Source organism: Taudactylus pleione, unplaced genomic scaffold (assembly GCF_031769625.1).
Source record: "Taudactylus pleione unplaced genomic scaffold, aTauple2 ptg000040l, whole genome shotgun sequence".
Lineage (NCBI taxonomy): Eukaryota > Metazoa > Chordata > Amphibia > Anura > Myobatrachidae > Taudactylus > Taudactylus pleione.
In genome coordinates, this window is record NW_028284442.1 from 2,039,171 (window position 1) to 2,059,023 (window position 19,853).

General features: G+C 38.1%; 1 protein-coding gene across 1 annotated transcript in view; it reads right to left on the reverse strand.

Moving 5' to 3' along the window:
• Window positions 1-19,853, reverse strand: part of LOC148538314 (leukotriene A-4 hydrolase-like) — a 154,715-nt gene that overhangs the window by 49,317 nt on the left and 85,545 nt on the right. The window contains exon 10 of the mRNA XM_088453652.1: window positions 16,946-17,016. Coding sequence (XP_088309778.1) covers window positions 16,946-17,016 — 71 coding nt within the window. The remainder of the gene's footprint in view (window positions 1-16,945; window positions 17,017-19,853) is intronic.

Consider the following 19,853-nt stretch of genomic DNA (forward strand, 5'->3'; position numbering starts at 1 on the left):
AAAAACGGCTGGCCACGCCTGCGTTTTCTCATCTCCAACCCCGTTACCGCCCATAAACGGAACATTCTGTCAATCAAATGACATAGGTCACTTCCTGTTCGCTGTGTATACGAGCGAACGAAAAATGACCGCAATGATCCAGCTGCACATGCGCAATTAGAACCGGACGCATGCGTGGTTTAAAACAATCAAAAGCGTACGAGCAAACGGCTGATAGCGTCCGGCTCTGAATCAGGCCCTTAGTACCGTAATTGTTATGTTATTTGGGAAGACTACTTCCAGAAATTATGACCCTTACAGATGGTGAAATGCTTGGTAATTATAAAAACACACCATCACCATATCTTCACACGCAATATGAACACAGAGGCAAACGAAATATGATACCTGGTGACATGCTTAAAGCCAGTCAGTTAATTAGTGAGACAACTGGCTTTCAAGTTTTAGTCGCATTGGATCCCACCAGGATCGCTCGGGGTACATTAAATTTTAGATATATTCAGGAACTTGCTAAATTAATAGATAATATCACCGAGATGTACGATGACACATTCAGGTATACAGGGAGAGAATTGCAAGCATACAAGAAAGAACTGGTGCCACACAGGCTAGTGTTAAATTATTTAACTGCTGTTACTGGAGGGTATTGCGTAACGTTGGCCACCCAATTTGGAGTAAACTGTTGCACCTATGTCACCAATGATACCAGCGACCCCAAGGAGGTGATAGACCGAAAGATGGATGAAATTCTGCAGCTAAAATGGGAATTTCGTAAGAACCATAATGCTTCAGTGACTGAAGTAGGACAGAAGATAGAAGGATGGGTTTCATGGCTGAACCCAGTGAAATGGTTCTCAGGTCTAGGGGAATGGGTCCAGGAAGTGATCGCCAGCATAGGCAAATTCTTAATCCTTATACTGATTGTCATCATAATAATTGGCATATGTGTCCGGTGTGTTCCTAATGTGTTGAAGTGTGGAAAATGTAAAAATAAGGTAAATCGGAAGAGCAAAATTATGATGGTGGTTAGTAGTACCCAAAAAAATTTATTTTAAAAACACCTCAAATAATGTAAGTCCTAATTCCCCATCAAAACTTCCTTTGTAGGACTGGTGCATCCCCACATCTTTCACATGATCTCCCAAGGTCCGCGGTGTGCGTATAATGGTAGTTTTATGTCCCCTCCTAGAGACACATTATTGATGGATTAAGAACCACCTTGTGCCATCCCCTAATAACATTAAGTAATATATATAAATGTATGCCTAAATTAATTTTAAATCAGGATGTGATAGCATGTTGTTAGCTATCAAAGGGTGGACTGTCGAAGGTGGATTAGTGGCTGAGACGGAATCAGCGTAGAAATTGGTGTGCATGACGCCATCTTGCGAATGGAAGCTACCCTCCATTTTAGAGACAAGAATCTGCAAGACGCCATTTTGCGACCAGCGCCATTTTAAGTTGCAACTCACGAGCTAAGTACAGATAGCAATGTTTTTGATAATCTAACAAAAACAACTAGAAATGCAGCCCCTGAGAAAAGTAAATAGAATAGACAATGCACCAGGATACTGTGAGTGTTTTACATACAAATTGGGAATCCCTGTATGTAGGCAAGTATAGTTGTGGCAATTGTAATATAACCCAGGCATTGATCTACACAATTGAATTTGTCTGAATCCTAAACAGGTTTTAGTCCCACACCCAGACAGAGTGGCCCCCGGCTTCACAGCTGGGGGTAACACATTTGCATTACAGTTTGAAACTGTAAATAAGGAATGAGATGTGTGTGTGTATATATATATATATGTGTATAAATATATGTATACACATATATATATGTGTATGGAATCTCATGCATGAATACCGCACATTACGTACAGTTAAGTTGCTAACATGATGCTCAGTAGCGAAAGCACAATATCCTGCATGCGAACGCTGTTTATTAGCTGCATGCGTGCACATCTGCCCCAAATCAGATAAACCTAACTAGCATCTTTACATCAAACCCCACATACTCACACATTACATATTCACATACAAAGTTCCATAAGCTTTAAGGTATAAGATTCAAGTAGGCACATTTACTATAATTGCTATGAAATAAAGATTATTTTGTAACTAAGGTTTTATACGTGATAAGTTAGTCATGTTTGGTATTGTACTGATGCGTACTCTCTCAACAGTATTCCCGGTAACATCGATGTAGAGATCGCAACAGGCATTCTCAACTTATGGACCGCAGAGACTTCAAGCAACAAAATGTACATTATATCACCAACTGTTAGGATTGCATGAGGTGGGAAACCAGAGACCACCAGTTGTTAGAGGCTGGACTGTGTCTATTTGAACCAACCTGTTAGATGCCTTGTAACATATGCCCTCTCCTTTAGGACCAATGGTATTAGCAACAAACTTCTCTATTGTGTTGTCTATTTCTGGAGGGGTATAAATGTGTGCTCTGACCCTGGGTTTCGAGTATTCATGCTGAATGCTGATTGACGAGGGGTTTCTTGCTGATGCCTACATCTGGTCCAGAGCGCTGCGTATGTATAACTGTACTTGGGTCTGTATAATTCCTTTGCGCTAAATTGTACTTATAACTGGCATGTAACTGACTGTACTTTTACTTGAATAATACTTTGTGCTTTGGAACCACAGGTTCTAGGTCTGGAGTCTTTATTTACTGTATAACTGCGTACGCAAAATAGCGTCATCCTTAGAGGTTTATAGGCAGGATATCAGAAGGTATAGGCAGGGGTGTATAGAGGTTCAAAGGCAGAATCCTTACATGAAACGAATTTAAGCACTGACTGTACCCTTGTGGAGTTAGAAGATTCCATAGCTATATCGACCTATTCCTGCCCTAGGTTCTAAAAAGTAAATAATTATAATAACGGGACAATCCCCACCTGTCCCAGCAAGCAGGTATCGGAGTAATAAAATATACATCCTAGAGCACCATGTCATAATCAATAGAGTGGAAAAACATATATCCATATACATCCATAGAAATAATATACAACATATTTGTAAATTTTTTAGAACCAAGAATGGCAATTGAAAAGATTGCCTACTATAAAAGTAAAATGAAAACTGATTAGAAAAAGAGCCTATAATACATATATAGATACTATAAGGCAAATTTAGACAAATTAGAGTCATTTGACCCAATAACCACATCTGAGGAAAAAACTGTTGGTAGTCTAAAATATTGCCATGCTGCTGGTACCATGTATGATATGGGTAAAACCGAGCGCGGGCATATTTCTTTTCTGTTTTGTTTCAAAATTTTGCCTTGTGCTATCATGGCACTTTCAATTAAGGCTATAAAAAGCCTAGTTGGGTGTGGCTAACAGCCAGCCCCTGTATAGATGTGTCCCTCTGTATCTAGGAGGTGAGTACATTTAACTGCAATGTAATGATGTGCTAGGCATATATGCTAGTGTTAGGGACCTGCAGAAAAATGGGGTCCCTTGATGCTGGGCTGCAGGCTTAAATGCTTTGATCAAATCATGACAAAATCCCCTTTGTTTTATTTGCTGCACACACATAAATTTGCAGTATATTATTGTCAGCGCCGATAGCAAAAGTTTTTCTGTTTTGTAGCCTAAAAGAGGGTCCAACAAAAAAATCTTAAAAGATCCGTATTGTGACATCTCAAAGTACCATAACAATAATACTACGCAATCATAGCAGATGATAAAAGCTGCACAAAAAAACTAAATAATTGCATTCAGTTAACGACAAACATTCCTAAAAATCATTTTTATATGTAGAATCTGAATGTAAATCACAAATGAAGAAAGCATGAAATATAATGAAACAACAGTGTCACAGTCAACCATGGCTTTGTGGCGACAATCAGACAGAAGAGAGTCCACAAAGGTTCTTTGCAGCTTGTGGTGCATAAGAATACAAAGAGAAAGAAAAAGCATTCCTATGTGGGGCACTCATGAACCTTAGAGTAATATTGTTTTACCATGTTCCATTTCTCCTGGGATCCAACAATTTACTAAAATCTAACTTTTAATAACATATTAAAAATAATGCCAGCGAAATATAAAAACAAGAAAGTGACACAAATAGTGAAAGTGATTCTTAAAATAAATATGAAGCTTTCAAGACAAATGAAAATGTATTATCTCTTCATCGTTCCTTTATAAATCTCATGACACAAATTGCCTTATAGGTTTAATATACCACACCGCTTATTTATATATAATATTCTCCTATAGAGGGTCCTTTTATCAGGATTCAACTAAACTCAAAAAAGCAGTGGGTTCTGTGACCACAATGCTTAATTATTCATATTATTATTAATAGTCGCTGTTTGTAAGTCCATAAATGATAGTGTTATTCCTGTTTGCTAATCCAAAATTGGAGTTATTATTCAAGGATAACTATATTCCAAGAATATCGGTTTTGCATATTTTCATCTTTCTTGTATGTAATGATATATCACAACGCATGTTGGTTTAATCTGACTTATTAAAAATTATCAGCCAAACCTGGTACATCACTATCATATTATTTGTAATGAGTTCCACTGTCTCTTATCCAACCCTGAGGCTGAGTATTCTTATATCAAAATGTCAGTATTTAGTATATAAGGGCTCTGGATATTTATGTTATATTATGGCAACTGTTGCAGTTTAATTGAAACAGGAACTCATTCTGTTGATTAATGATAACAGTTCTTCCAGTAGTCAGGCATCTCCCACACACTATTCAGACAGCGTTGTGAATATAACGATCACATGTGCAGTCTAAAACATGTTCATACATTCATATCAGTCACATCATTTGGGCAATAGCCGTATAAGTAATCTTGCCACAATTGCCAGCCTTAGGTCGTTATTATCCAATTCATGTGTTAGTACATTTTACTAAGTGAGAGAGTCTAGTGCAATCAATTGTGCACGTTAGCGGTAAATGCCGCGTGTCTCCCTCATCAGCATTAGGTCGCTATTATCCAGTTCACGTGTTAGTACATTTTACATAAATGAGAGAGTCTTTGCAATCATATTGTGCACGCTAGCAGAAAATGCCACGTCTCCCTGATGCGCGTTTCGCTTAGTCAGCTTATTCATAGAAATAAGAGAAACAAAGGAATCTATACCTGGTGCACTATATTTAAAATGTAACTTTTATTCTTTTATTTAAAATATCCAAACAATGTATAAAACAACGCAAAATATTGAGTTCAAATATAGAAAGAATTGTGTGTGAATAAACAAGAAATAGTAATTAAAATAAAAGAATATAATTTCTCTTAATGTCTGAGTGTCCTTTTATTTCTTATTTAGACATAATTTCAGTACTGTTGTGTTTAAATAGTTAATTATACTGGTTTCAATAGTATAATAAAAGTTTCTACTGTAATTAATACCTCTAAATGAAACAGTGTCAGGTTCCTACCAGCTGGCTGGTTCTATATCTCCGACAGAATGAAAATGTTTCCCTTATGTTATGGTCTCTAATTGCAAAAAAAAATGTTAATTAAATGTATCAACATTCACTGCTGCTGATTATAGTGGACAGAGTTGCAATTATGAGAATGTTATATATTCTTAAACTTTCCAGTAGTGAGTGAATTTATTAAATGAGGTTTCTCACGTCATATTACACACAAGATTTTTGCACTATTTTCTTTATAAAAGGTAATAACATTGCCTGTGTATTTATTCTAATATTATGGTCATATATGAATGTTTAGTCCTGCTGAGAATCTTTACTAATCTCATTAAATTCTGTTTTCAGGCATAGTAACCACAAGCATTAGAATTAAGTCCCATCTTATTCAGTACTCTCTAAACCGGGTTCTGTGTATTCAATTACAAATGGAATTTATTCACATCCACTAGTTATTGCTAGCACTAGATACCTCGGATAGATAATCCATATCACAAGTCCCTCAATATTAAATTGCATATGACGGGATTCTTAATAAGATACTGCAGATGTTTACCCCATGTATTCAAATTATAATATATATCTCACTTCATAAGCCCTATACAGGGTTCAATGTGTGCTATTATTTTAGGAACCTCATATTCATTTAGCTGAATAATAATTCATATGAATACGCTGACTAAGCGAAACGCGCGTCAGGGAGACACGCGACACTTGCTGCTAGAGTGCACAATATGATTGCAAAGACTCTTTCTTTTATGTAAAATGTACTAACACATGAACTGGATAATAGTGACCTAATGCTGATAAGGGAGACATGCTGCATTTACCACTAGCGTGCACAGTATGATTGCACTAGACTCTCTCATTTATGTAAAATGTACTAATACATGAAATGGATAATAGCGACCTAATGCTGGCAATTGTGGCAAGATTACATATATGGCTATTGCCCAAATTATGTGACTGAATGCGGTCTGAATAGTGTGTGGGAGAAGCATGACTACTGGAAGAACTGTTATCATTAAACAACAGAATGAGTTCCTGTTTCAATTAAACTGCAACAGTTGCCATAATATAACATAAATATCCAGAGCCCTTATATACTTAATACTGACATTTTGATATAAGAATACTCTACCTTATCAGGGTTGAATAAGAGACAGTGTAACTCAGTGGAACTTATTACAAATAATATGATAGTGATGTATCAGGTTTCACTGACAATTTTTAGTGATCCTTGAATACTAACTCCAATTTTGGATTAACAAACAGGAATCACACTATCATTTATGGACTTACAAACAGCGACTATTAATAATAATTTGAAGAATTAAGCATTGTGGTCACAGAACTCACTGCTTTTTTAGATTAACTGAATAAGAGGACCCTCTATAGGAGAATATTATATATAAATAAGCGGTGTGGTATATTGTACCTAGAAGGCAATTTGTGTAATGTGAGATTTATAAAAGGAATGATGAAGAGATAATACATTTTCATTTGTCGTGAAAGCTTCATATTAATTTTAAGAATCACTTTTCACTATTTGTGTCACATTTTTGTTTTTATATTACGCTGGCATTATTTTTAATATATTACTAAAAGTTATATTTTAGTAAATTGTTGGCTCCCAGGAGAAATGGAACATGGTAAAACAATATTACTCTAAGGTTCATGAGTGCCCCACATAGGAATGCTTTTTCTTTCTCTTTGTATTCTTGTGCAATATTATATTCCTGGGAGCACCTCCCTACCATGATAATTATAATATATCATTAGAATATACTGTACAAAATGTAATATAGAAGGGAATAACCACTGAGATCTGGAATCTGTGCGGGTATTTTGTTTGTCTAGCTTGTAGTGCATCAAATAAGTAGGTTTTCCCCTCATAAGAGACTCTTAATTTGGCTGGATATAATAAAGCAAAGCGTGACCCTTTCAAATAAATACTTGCAGATGGGAGCAAATTCCTTTCTCTTTGTCGCAACCATGTAGGAAAAGTCCTGAAACAGGAGTATTTTAGTTCCTTGATAACGTAGATCGGTTTACTTTCTGTATGCTTCCATCAATCAAGTCTTGTCAGCATAATTTAACACTCTCATAATGACAGGTGGTGGTCTGTTTCTGGTATTTTGTTTGTCTGGACCAATGCGGTGTACACGCTCCACCACCATCGTTCCCATATCTGGAACACTCCCCAACTCACGAGGTAACCAGTCGGAAACAATTGTCATCAGGTCGGCAGTTTTGATAGATTCAGGAAGACCAATTATTCACACATTATTCCTTCTATTTCTATTTCAAGGTCTTCCAACTTATCCTGCATAGAGGCTGTTGCTTTTCCCTGAACAGACAGATCAGTTTTGAGTACAATAAGCTCATCTTCCAAGTCCGAAAGCCTCTGCTCCGCTTCTGAAATACGTTGATCATGTTGCGTCAATTGTGTCAGGGCTGAGTCCAAAGAATCTTGCAATGGAGCTAATTTCTTATCCAATAATGAAGCCAATAGGAGGTACCTGCGGCCGGAGCACCATGGGACAGCTGATGGCCATGAGAGGGGTTTATATTTGTGGGGTAAGTGGTTATTTGTTTGCATGCGTATATTGTCCTGATGACGGGGCTGAGACCCTGAAAATGTTTGACGTTATTACACTGTATTTATAACTCTTTGTTTTCTCCGAGTGCCATTCTTTCTGGAATATATATATATATATATATATATATATATATATACACACACACACACACACACACACACACACACACACATATGTATATATATATATATATATATATATATAAAATGTAGAAAAGGAAGGACCATTAAAATATAATTTATCTTATGGAAAATACAATTTAGTCACAGTTGATAAGAGGTTCAGGAATGGAGTTCCTGCTGAAAATAGTACTGTAGTATATAACATGTAGAGGGGCACTTACAGTTCAGTAGATAAAGTGCCGGGATGCCTTCCTTATATTGGTATAGTAATCCAATGTCCATATAAAATTAAACAAGCGGCACTCCCACGGACTTCCTAAACAAGTGCTCTTTATTTAGCCAACGTTGCAATGCCCGGCTAGCCCTTATGACACGGCTTGCTGGGCCTTGAAAAGTTGGCTAAATAGAAAACACTTGTTTATGTCACGACCCTATCTAGTTTTCACCTTTTTGCCTGTAGACTTACCCCTGCCAGCTGTCTCATGGATCTGTGTGTGTAATTTGCCTGGGAAATCTGCTCTGATCATGCTGGGAATGCATTCCTTTCCACAGTGATTATTCACCTGGGCCTCCTCTGTCTGTGAACTGCTAGCCTTGATTGGAATCGCAGGTGTGGCTCTGACTCTCAGTACTGCAGAGAAGATCTCTCCCTCTGCATGACGTGCCCTCCACCACTCAGAGTGCTACTACCAGACCACCTGTCCGTATCCACCAATTCCTGCGAGACCCAGGGTATAAACACCCTCCTCTGATAGCATTCTGGGCCTGAACATCTCGTTACTTCCCTTGGTGTTAGTTCGTGCTACTTCTGAGTACAAGGGTATCCAAAGCTCCTGCTCCTACTGGTTCCTAGACCAGTTCATCCGGTAATCCTGCTTTCAGCAATACCTGGCAATCCAGAAGTCCTGTTTACAGCAATACCTTGGAAATCCAGAAATCCTGCTTACAGCAATACCTGGCAAATCCAGAAATCCTGCTTACAGCAATCCTGGAGCATCCAGAAATCCTGCCAGTTCTCAGGCCAGTGCAACTCGTGTGTTTCAGCATCAGCTAAGTGAGTTCCTGTGCTCCTGACCTTAGAGTCTTGTGCTCTGTTGCTTGCCCTACTCCTGGTTGGTCCCTGGCTCCCTGCAAACCTGCACCGTGTTACCCTGCCTTGCTTCCTGCTGTGGATCAACTCCTGCTCCTTCTACCAACCCACTCCCTCCCTGAACCTAAAATTCCCAAATCTACCTATTCCTACCTGAACCTGTTATTCCCAATTACCCAATCCAGCCTGCACCTAAGTTCCAGCCTTTGTCACAGCATTTCCGGATTACCCTGTTTAGCCCCTCATCTCAGCATTACCTGATTTCCCTTCAGCCATTGTCAAGGTTATTCCAGTCCAGAGTCAAGTTCCAAGTAATCAGTTTAATCAACGTTATTCCAGTCCAGAGTCAAGTTCCAAGTTTACCAGGTCAACTCTGCAAGTCTTCCTGCCGGTCCCAGTCCGGTCCCTCCAAGTTTCCTACTGGTTCCAAGTTCCTGTCATTTATCATCAAAGGCAGTTCTCACTGCCACACAGGTCTTGCAATGGAGCTATTTACGTCAACTGTGGTTCCAGTCATGCCAGTCTCCGTTGAATCCAGCTCATCACCTGAGACAGGTAACTCACAGATACTAAACGTGACAGTATATATATATATATATATATATTTATATTTATATATACACATACACACATATACAAAGCGGTGGTGTGGCACTCGAGGCAGCAAACAAATTATTCAGTCAGAGGCAGTCAGCAATTTCAACGTTTCAGTTTTGTAAACTGTCAGGAAAAAGTAACAAATAAACATAAAACATAAACATAAAAAACCTTATATACTACTGCACCCAGTGAAAACCGGAACTCCGGCTCGGGACTGCACACCCGCCCGGTGTCCTCTTTGAATGACGTCATCGCGCTGTTAGCGCACAGTGTCGCTCCTTCTGTGACCACCCATCACCATAGCTACAGGAGTAAACAAGAACTTCAATAAATCATCTTAACAATATGCAAAATATATTGAAAAAAACTCCACATACTAAAGTGACTGCCAGAAAAAATACATACCGACAGATAACAAGATATAGATAATTACCTCGTTCACTGCAAGATTACAAATTGCCTCATTGCCATAAAGCTAATACTACCAAAACAATTACATACTGTCTAATTGTAAATAAGAACAATAAACTTATTAGCTTCCTGATTACAAAAAACTAGCGTAACAAATATTTTCATTTACTCCCCTAGGGAATATTACATCAAGTGCCTAACCGTGGTTTTAAATTCTCCATCTGCACTTTACCAATTAATATTTTGCACAAAGCACGTCAGCACTTTTTTCCAAGGTGATACTGGGGAATAACAAGCACACAAATAGATCCTTAATAATACCATCAATATTAAGTCAAGATGGCACGTTCCCTTCAAGACTCATTTGCACATAAGCACTTTCCAGTCGGTGATGTATTGTCTTTCTCTGAATCAGAAGCAGAGGGCATATTAAAATCAAGCGGACTCAACGATGAGACTGAATCAACTTCACCAGAATCGATTTTTAAGGATTTGATCCGATTAAAGAAAAAAGGAAATCGATTTTTACCTCCATGGGATATCCTTGAGTGATTATCATAAATTAAAGAAAATCCCAAGGGGCTTTAGGGTCCGCAATTGCCCTACTATAGGTCGTCATGACCCGGACTTCCACAGACGCTGGATAGCGATTTCAAATAAATGCTCCTTTGATTTACTTTTATTAGTTATTGAGCGATCATCAAAGGAACTTGTGAAAATCAAAGATAAAATTGCTTCATTTGAAACCATCAATTTACCTGTGTTGGAGGCAGATCTTGATACAAACTGGTCTGATAAATTGAAAATCCAGCTCTCACAGTATAAAAGGGATTTAATTCGTTTTAAAAAAGAAAAATTGGCAAAAGTGGAACACGATTATGAGACCCATACAGTATACAGATGGCTTGCTGATAGTCGCTCACAAAACCAAAGGCGTCCTTTTTTCAGACATAATAAGCCATTTATGAGATTTGAAACAGAATCTTCTCAAGAAGCTAATAGCTCTAATAGTGATTCAGAAAAAATAAATAGTGCTTCTGGCCCTTTAGGCATGACAACAAGGGCAGAAAAATCCAGGCGCAAAGGCACTATACAAGGAGTGGTGGTCAAACCAAGAGGCAGAGGAAGAGCAGGCAAACCTCCACAATACAGAAGGACCTAATTTTTAATTTATCATCATATGAACTTTTAAATAGCGAATATAGTTTATTGAATAAAGGTCTTTCTTTTGTTCCTTCTGTACCTTTTGAGGAATTGCAATGGAATGTGGAAAAATACACACTTCAGAGGAAGCTAAAACTTAAAGATTTTTTAAGGGTGATGTTTCAATGGTTAATGAAGATGTCATACCATCACAATTGAAGCAATATGCACCTCATTCAGTATTTGACCCTCAATCTAGCAATGCTAGTAAAAAAAACTTATTTACGTCTTTTGGAACAAAATGTTTCTGATTCAGATTTGTGCAATAAGAAATCCATTTTTCATCCTAATCTTTCCCCACTTGAATGACAGGCTGTACATTCTTTATCTAATAATAACAACTTAATCATCCGCAATGCGGATAAAGGTGGAGCCATCGTTTTACAAGACCTTAAGGATTATAAAATTGAAATTGAGAAGAAGCTATCTGATGAAACTGTCTATATTAAACTACAAGGAGATACAAAACCGTCCTGTAAGAAGAAACTATTCACGATTTTACAACAAGGAGTGGATACACATTGTATAACTGACAAATTGATGAATATCCTATTACCTGAATTCCCTATAACGCCAATTTTTTATACAATACCAAAGATCCACAAGGGCTTGGACCCTCCACCTGGACACCCGATAGTGTCAGCCAGGGGTTCTTTACTGCAACCGACAGCAATATATCTAGATTCCCAACTACAAAAATATATACAGAAGGAACCAACCTTTTTATTGGATACCACCACTTTATTAAATAAACTTAGTGACATTGATGTTGTAACGGATAATTGCTGGTTTGCAAGTATTGATATAATCAATCTTTATACAAGTATCCCTCATGACTTTGGCCTTTGTTGTGTTAAAAAAATTTTAACTACCAGGACTGAGGGCCTGATTCAGACCCGCTCGCGAGTGCTGAGTCTTGTCGCAAGCCCGATGATCGCGATGGTCTTGACCATCGCGACCATCATCATGGATGCTCGCATAAGCTGTGGGTGGTAACCCACAGCTATGCGAGCGTCCAGGAGGACGCATCAAAAAACAAACAAAAACACCCTGATTCAGAGGGGGCGCTCGTTCAGAGCGTCCGGCTCTGAATCAGGCCCTGAGTTCTGAGCGGTGCTAATAGACTTTTTTCTATGTCTTTTTGAGCTGTTATTAACTAACAACTTTTTTATGTACGATGCACAATATTTCCTTCAAGTGAGAGGCTGCGCTATGGGTTCGAGCACAACCCCCTGGTTTATGCTAATATTGTTATGTTTATCGTGGAGAATAATTTATTTTTTGAGGATCCCTTGATTTCAACACATATTATTCTATACTCGCGGTTTATAGACGACTTAATTGTGTTTTGGGATGGTGAACGAGTTATCTTAAAATCCCTAATTGAGAAGCATAATTTGAGTAGTAACCCTATAAAATTTACATTCATTATGGATAAAAAGGAATTAAATTTCCTCGATGTTAACATCACTGTCATTGATAATTCAATCATTACGAGTTTGTATACAAAACCAACTGATAGGGACATGCTGTTACAAGCACAAAGTTGCCATCCGAAGAGCCTCATTAGAGGACTCCCATACTCCCAAATGATCAGAATTTATCGTATTAACAGTGATGCTGCTAAGGCGGCACAACAAATAGACAAATTAATCGATCGATTTTCTTGTAGGGGCTACAATCTTGGTCAATTAAAGGCAACTAAAGAAAAAGTACTATCTATGGATAGAAAAATACTTCTTTCTAAACAACATAGTAGCAACAATGTTAAACCCAAGTTCCCTTGGGTTAACAAATGTAATGTCACCTCCCCTACAGTTAATAGAATTGCAAAAAAACACTGGCCTTTAACAGAATCGGATGAGAATCTTCATCTCTCTAATACTGAGCTAATGCCGTGCTATTCTCGTGGCCGCAATCTAAGAGACTTTTTGGTAAAAACTGATATTTCACATGTTGGTAAATCTAAAAGTACCTCGTCCTTTTTCCCAAAAAAACTAGGGTGTATCAAATGTACATGCTTAACGTGCCAATACTTGATTGCGGGTGATACATTCCATCATCCCCATAGTGGTAAACCTTTTTCTATCAATTTCCAACTTAACTGTAATACTAATTTTGTAGTTTACCAAATTATTTGCCCTTGTGGTTTAAGTTATACCTGTAAAACAGAGAGGAAATTTTAAAGAACGTATGGCAGCTCATAGATCTTCCATCCGTAATGCATTACTATCTGGATCTAGTGAACAGCCTGTAGCTCGCCACTTCTCTGAGTTTAAACACCCCCTGTCTAGTCTGCATTACAGAATGATTGATTTTATTCCCCCGCTATTACGTGGAGGTGATCGCGTAAAAAAAAATATACTACAGCGAAAAGCTTATTGGATCGTTAAACTTGATGTAATATTCCCTAGGGGTCCAAATGAAAATATTTCTTACTCTAGTTTTTTGTAATCAGGAAGCTAATAAGTTTATTGTTCTTATTTACAATTAGACAGTATGTAATTATTTTGGTAGTATTAGCTTTATGGCAATGAGGCAATTTGTAATCTTGCAGTGAACGAGGTCATTATCTATATTTTGTTATCTGTCGGTATGTATTTTTTCTGGCAGTACCTTAGTATGTGGAGTTTTTTTCGATATATTTTGCATATTGTTAAGATGCTTTATTGAAGTTCTTGTTTACTCCTGTAGCTATGGTGATGGGTGGTCACAGAAGGAGCGACGCCGTGTGCTAACAGCGCAATGACGTCATTCAAAGGGGACACTGGGCGGGTGTGCAGTCCCGTGCCGGAGTTCCGGTTTTCACTGGGTGGGTAGTATATAAGGTATGTGTTTTATGTTTATTTGTTACTTTTTCCTGACGACAGTTTATAAAAACAGAAACGTTGAAATTGCTGACTGCCTCTGACTGAATAATTTGTTTGCTGCCTCGAGTGCCACACCACCGCTTTGTATGTATCCCTGTCTGTGAGGGCACTGGCACCAGTTGTTTATTTATTGTTTGGAGTGCCTAACCGTGTTTTTTTGCTCCATCACACAGTAAATATGGGCATCCTCAGGAGTCAGCACCCCCAAATTTGTATACCAACTATCCAGGCAGCACTAGGAGACAAATAAATGCAATATCCTCACCAAAGGGATTTTATTGTGGGTCAACGTTTCGGGGTCTTTCACCCCTTCCTCATGTTGTCCAAGTTTGATTGCTGTTTATTGTCCTGTAGCGAGCACTGCGGCATTGTAACACTGGAAGGAGTGTGCTTGATCTAAGGAACTGTAATATATATATATATATATATATATATATACATACATACATACACACACACGCATACATGCACACACACCAGGAATGTGAAACAATGGAAATAAAAAAAAACAATCAGCATTGGTTAGTATTAGTATATGGACACAGTACTTTTCCATTGTATGCGAGTACCCCATCCCCTTGCTATTGCTTCGGGTGAAGTATTTTAGGTAATCTCTACAAATATTCAAACCTGCACAATGGAAGCCATCATCACCTTACCTCTAATGAAGTTGACAGCATCAATGAAACGCACCAGCATACTACTTGCCAAGTGGACACACTCCATTATCACAATGAGAGACTGATGAGCATCACATTGAAGATACTTGTATGTTATAACCTGGGGAAAAAGCCTTTGGATATTGCTACTATCCATCTCATACAAGTTCTGCACACTGCAACACAAACTGTGAACAATGCCACTAAGCAGAACAGGACACAACCAAGTTAGAGCAGTGCTGGATGAAGGTGGCAATCAGATGCGGACACATAATTTCCAAGGGTGCAGGTGGGTGGTCCAAACTGAGTTAGGGCAAACTGCAGGTGCAATCTTCTGAGAGGGGCCGAAAACCCCGCCTCCAGGCACTGTGATTAGCTAGGTGGCCACAACACTGACCTGGAATTGGCTGTGCTTCAAATTACTTTTAAAGGCAGCGCGGGAAGAGAGCAATCTGCGTCAACATCATTTGTGTAGCAAGTGGTGTGACTCTGCTTTGTATGTGATTAGTATAGTAGCCGGAGCATTCAATGGAGATAGACCACCTCAGGAAAAGCCGAGTCACTTGCGGATCCCAGTTCAGCAATAATACCTCTGTGACAGAGGTAGCTTTAACAGTAGTTTTTTAGGAATGAGAGATGTGCTGTATTGTATCTAGAAAGCGCGATATAACAGCTAGCAAGGGCGAGACTGTTATTCTAAAAAAAAATTTGAGTTAACCTCAACTTGCTGCAGTATATATTAGTATATATACATAGATATAACTACTATAGGTGCAAGGGGTGCAGCTGCTATGGGCTCAGAGCTGAGGGGGGCCATCTTACTTGTCAAAAGTCACATGTGTTATATACATTTTTCACCATTGGGTGGTACATAGGGACCCTTACAAACTTTTGATATGGGGTCTTCAAATACCTAGTTACACCCCTGCATATATAAAAGGCAGTATCAAAAACAGAAGAGGAAAGTCATCTTGCCTTAAGTTTCATAAACCCCTAAAAGTAATTTCCATTTAAAAATCATTATATATACAGAATATGTACAGAGATACACACACATAATCTGAGCCTGACTACCGCAATTTCATTTACTGGCCATGATCGGAAATCTAACTCAAATGTCTGCTGTTATTTGGAGTCACAAGGATCTGTGCAACTGCACCGCCCACAGACTTCTGTCTGCAAGAGCATTACTCTTATTGGCACTTATACTTACAAGCCCATTATGGTGGAAGTTAGGTGGAAGAGATCTGACTGAAATAGGCGTCTGCTCGGCATACACAAAACTCAAAATATGGTGCAACTCTAGCTATATGCCCAGTAGATAGTTTTCTTACATGTGTACACAGTTGCTACCAGTAATTCCCATTTGAGGGACAAGAGAACCTTTGCAATCTGTGTGGACTGTCATGCAATATGTAGCACTAATACTTGTGTACCAAATGCCTATTTCCCTATAGATTATACGCTTGTGAGCAGGGCCTTCTTGTCTCTTTGTTGGTCTCTTATTTCTCAGCCAAGTTTATCCCTTTTCCATTACTGCTTTGCTCCCAATTGTAAGTGCATCAGAATATGCTGGCACTATGTGCAGTAAGTAAATGTTAATAAATAAATAAGAGAAATTACTGGAATGCGTCCTACTCCGAATAGCTTGGACAAACTCAAAGACGTGCATTTTGGCTGCAGTTCATGACCAGTATATAAAGACCAAATAAGAACATGCGTGCAAATAAACACAAGAAACTTTAAACCCTATGTGTGCAAATAAGACTAGATCTATCTAATTTATATCGCACAACACTATTAATCTTGCACTTATTTCAAGCTTAACAGTTCTGCAACTTCAAGCTTCTTCTACAATAAGAAATTTAGACCACACTTATACACAAGCCCTGTGGTAATAACCCAATCAGTAGCATGCTGACTTTTCCAGTTACTTTGGGAAGTCAAAATATGATAATAAATTTGTACATACCAACTGTGTTCCCAGCTAGTGTTAGTAACCAAGTTTCCTGTCCAACTATGTGATATTTCATGCGCTATCACCTAAAATGAGATAATGCAAATATAAATAAATTTATATATATATATATATATATATATATAGAGAGAGAGAGAGAGAGAGAGAGAGAGAGAGAGAGAGAGAGAGAGAGAGAGATCGGCACTCACTTTTCAAACAGTAATTCCTTTAAATACAAGGAATTTTACTTCCAGTATATTGCAATAATTTGTCCAGCTGGTCAACCACGTCAGGGTCTTCCCATCTGGCCAGTCCCTACACTGACTCCCAAAAACATGAGCACTGCTCTGCCACATTTGGCACCAGCTATCACACATATTATGTAGTAAATACAAATTATGCTTCTTCCATGAGTATGGGTCCTGGTTTAAAGAGACAGAAATACACCCAGGCATATCAGGTAATGAGCACCTGGGAAAATATGAGTGTTGTTCAAAAAGTAATGCCTAAATGCTCAGAACTCTGAAATAATATGCAACATTTATTTGAAACTTTGTCAGTTTGTAGTTTAATATGTCTACTAACTATATATGTAGTTTTGTTTAGGTAGTCCAATAAATACTATGGAATCCAAGATGAAACAAAGAGCAGTCATTGAATTTCTGGAAAAAGAAGGCTGCAGTGCTACAGAAATCTATGAAATGGGGGGAAGGGGAAATTTGGGAAAAAGGATTCTGCACAAGAGAAAAAGTAGAATAGAAATATAAATAACCAACTATAGATACAAATTACTGGAGAAGAACCTCCTATTGAATAAAGATTGTTGGTGGTGCTCCCAAAAGTCAATTATTATAAACAGAAAAAATGTCCCTACACAAGCAGGTTAAGTGGACTCTTTTACTGGGGCACTCTTCAATAGTAGTTTGAAATGATATGATGAATAATTGATAAAATAACAATTTTATTTCACTCGTTAAAATACTAGTGCTAACAGCACTGAAAACACTGATTACCAAGACAAGACAAAAAGACGAACATAAACATATAACATATAATATAATAGATCCTGCCTGAAGTATCCAATCAATATTCTTATTGCAGGAGCAAAAGGTTAGGGCGAAAATATAGCCTAGCTCTTTGAAGAGATGGTGAAGGCTGGCAGCTGCAGACAAGGTAAGTGTGGAAAAACAATAAACACAAAGCAGGTATCCCTTACCAATGGTGACCACACATATCCCTGTTGTTTAACAATAAGCTTAGGTAAGAATATAATCACATAATAAATCCGCTTGTATCTAAATGATTGATAATAGTGCCTCTGTGTCTGAATATCATAAACCACAGTCAGATGCTTATCAAGCTACTGATTGAAGCCTAGCATGCAATCTGCAATCAATATAAAATGTTTCTAGGCTTGACACAACCATCTCTTCAAAGAGCTAGGCTATATTTTCGCCCTAACCTTTTGCTCCTGCAATAAGAATATTGATTGGATACTTCAGGCAGGATCTATTATATTATATGTTATATGTTTATGTTCGTCTTTTTGTCTTGTCTTGGTAATCAGTGTTTTCAGTGCTGTTAGCACTAGTATTTTAACGAGTGAAATAAAATTGTTATTTTATCAATTATTCATCATATCATTTCAAACTACTATTGAAGAGTGCCCCAGTAAAAGAGTCCACTTAACCTGCCTGTGTAGGGACATTTTCTCGTGCTACAGAAATCCACAGAAGACTGAAAAAAGTGTATGGTGAGCGTACAATTGACTATAGCAATGTCAGAAGGTGGATGAAGCATTTTCAACTGGGAGAATCATCCGTGTGCGACAAACCTCGTGGTGGCAGACCATCAACTGAAGTGACAGCAGAGAACTGAAACAAAGTCAATGCCATGATTCAAAAAGACCATTGTGTGACCATCAGAGATATCCGTGATGAACTTGAATGTAGCCATGGCACTGCAGAAACACTAATCAATGATTTGGGAGATCGTAAAGTGTGTGCTAAATGGGTTCCAAAGCAATTAACCAGGGATCATAAGGCCCAGAGGGAGGAACTGTGCAATGAATTTTTGATCACCTTTGAAGCCAACCCTGAGATGTTTTTGGAAAATGTCATTACAGGAAATGAGACCTGGGTATTCCTTTATGACCCAGAAACAAAGGCCCAATCAAATCAATGGAAAAGTTCACCTAGGCCAAAAAAGTTTAACTCATAGCAATCCGTAAACAAAGTCATGGCCACATTCTTCAATGATTGCCGAGGTGTTATTCTCATCGATTACTTGGAAGGAACCAAACCAATCAATCAACAGTGATCAATACATTATTACACTTAAGAAGCTGAATGAAGCCATCTGCAAAAAAAGGTCAACAATTTGACTGACAAATGTCATCTTACACCACGACAATGCCAGACCTCACACTTCGATGGCAACATCTGCGGCCATTGCCAAAATGGGGTGGGCAATAATGCCACATCCACCATACAGTCCTGATTTGGCCCCTTCTGACTTTCATTTGTTTGGCCCTCTCAAAAACCGTGGTCAGCATTTTGAAGACATAGAGGTTGTTAAAAATGCCATATGTTCCTGGGTCAAACACCAACCACTGGCATTTTTCCAAAGTGGATTCACAGCTTGGGTTGAGAGGTGGAGAAAATGTTTGAGGGCAGATGGTGAATTTTTTGAGTAGAGTCATTCTGTCACTAAGACTTCAAAGTATTTTACTGGAAATTTTCAAATCTGTATCTATAATAAAATTTGAGTTGAGAGCATTTAGGCATTACTTTTTGAACAACCCTCGTATATATGTAAATGGCGTGGTCACATCACCCCAGATGGTTGAGTGCCGAGGATTAAGCCATATATATATATATATATATATATATATATATATATAAAGCACTAATCCGTGGCACTC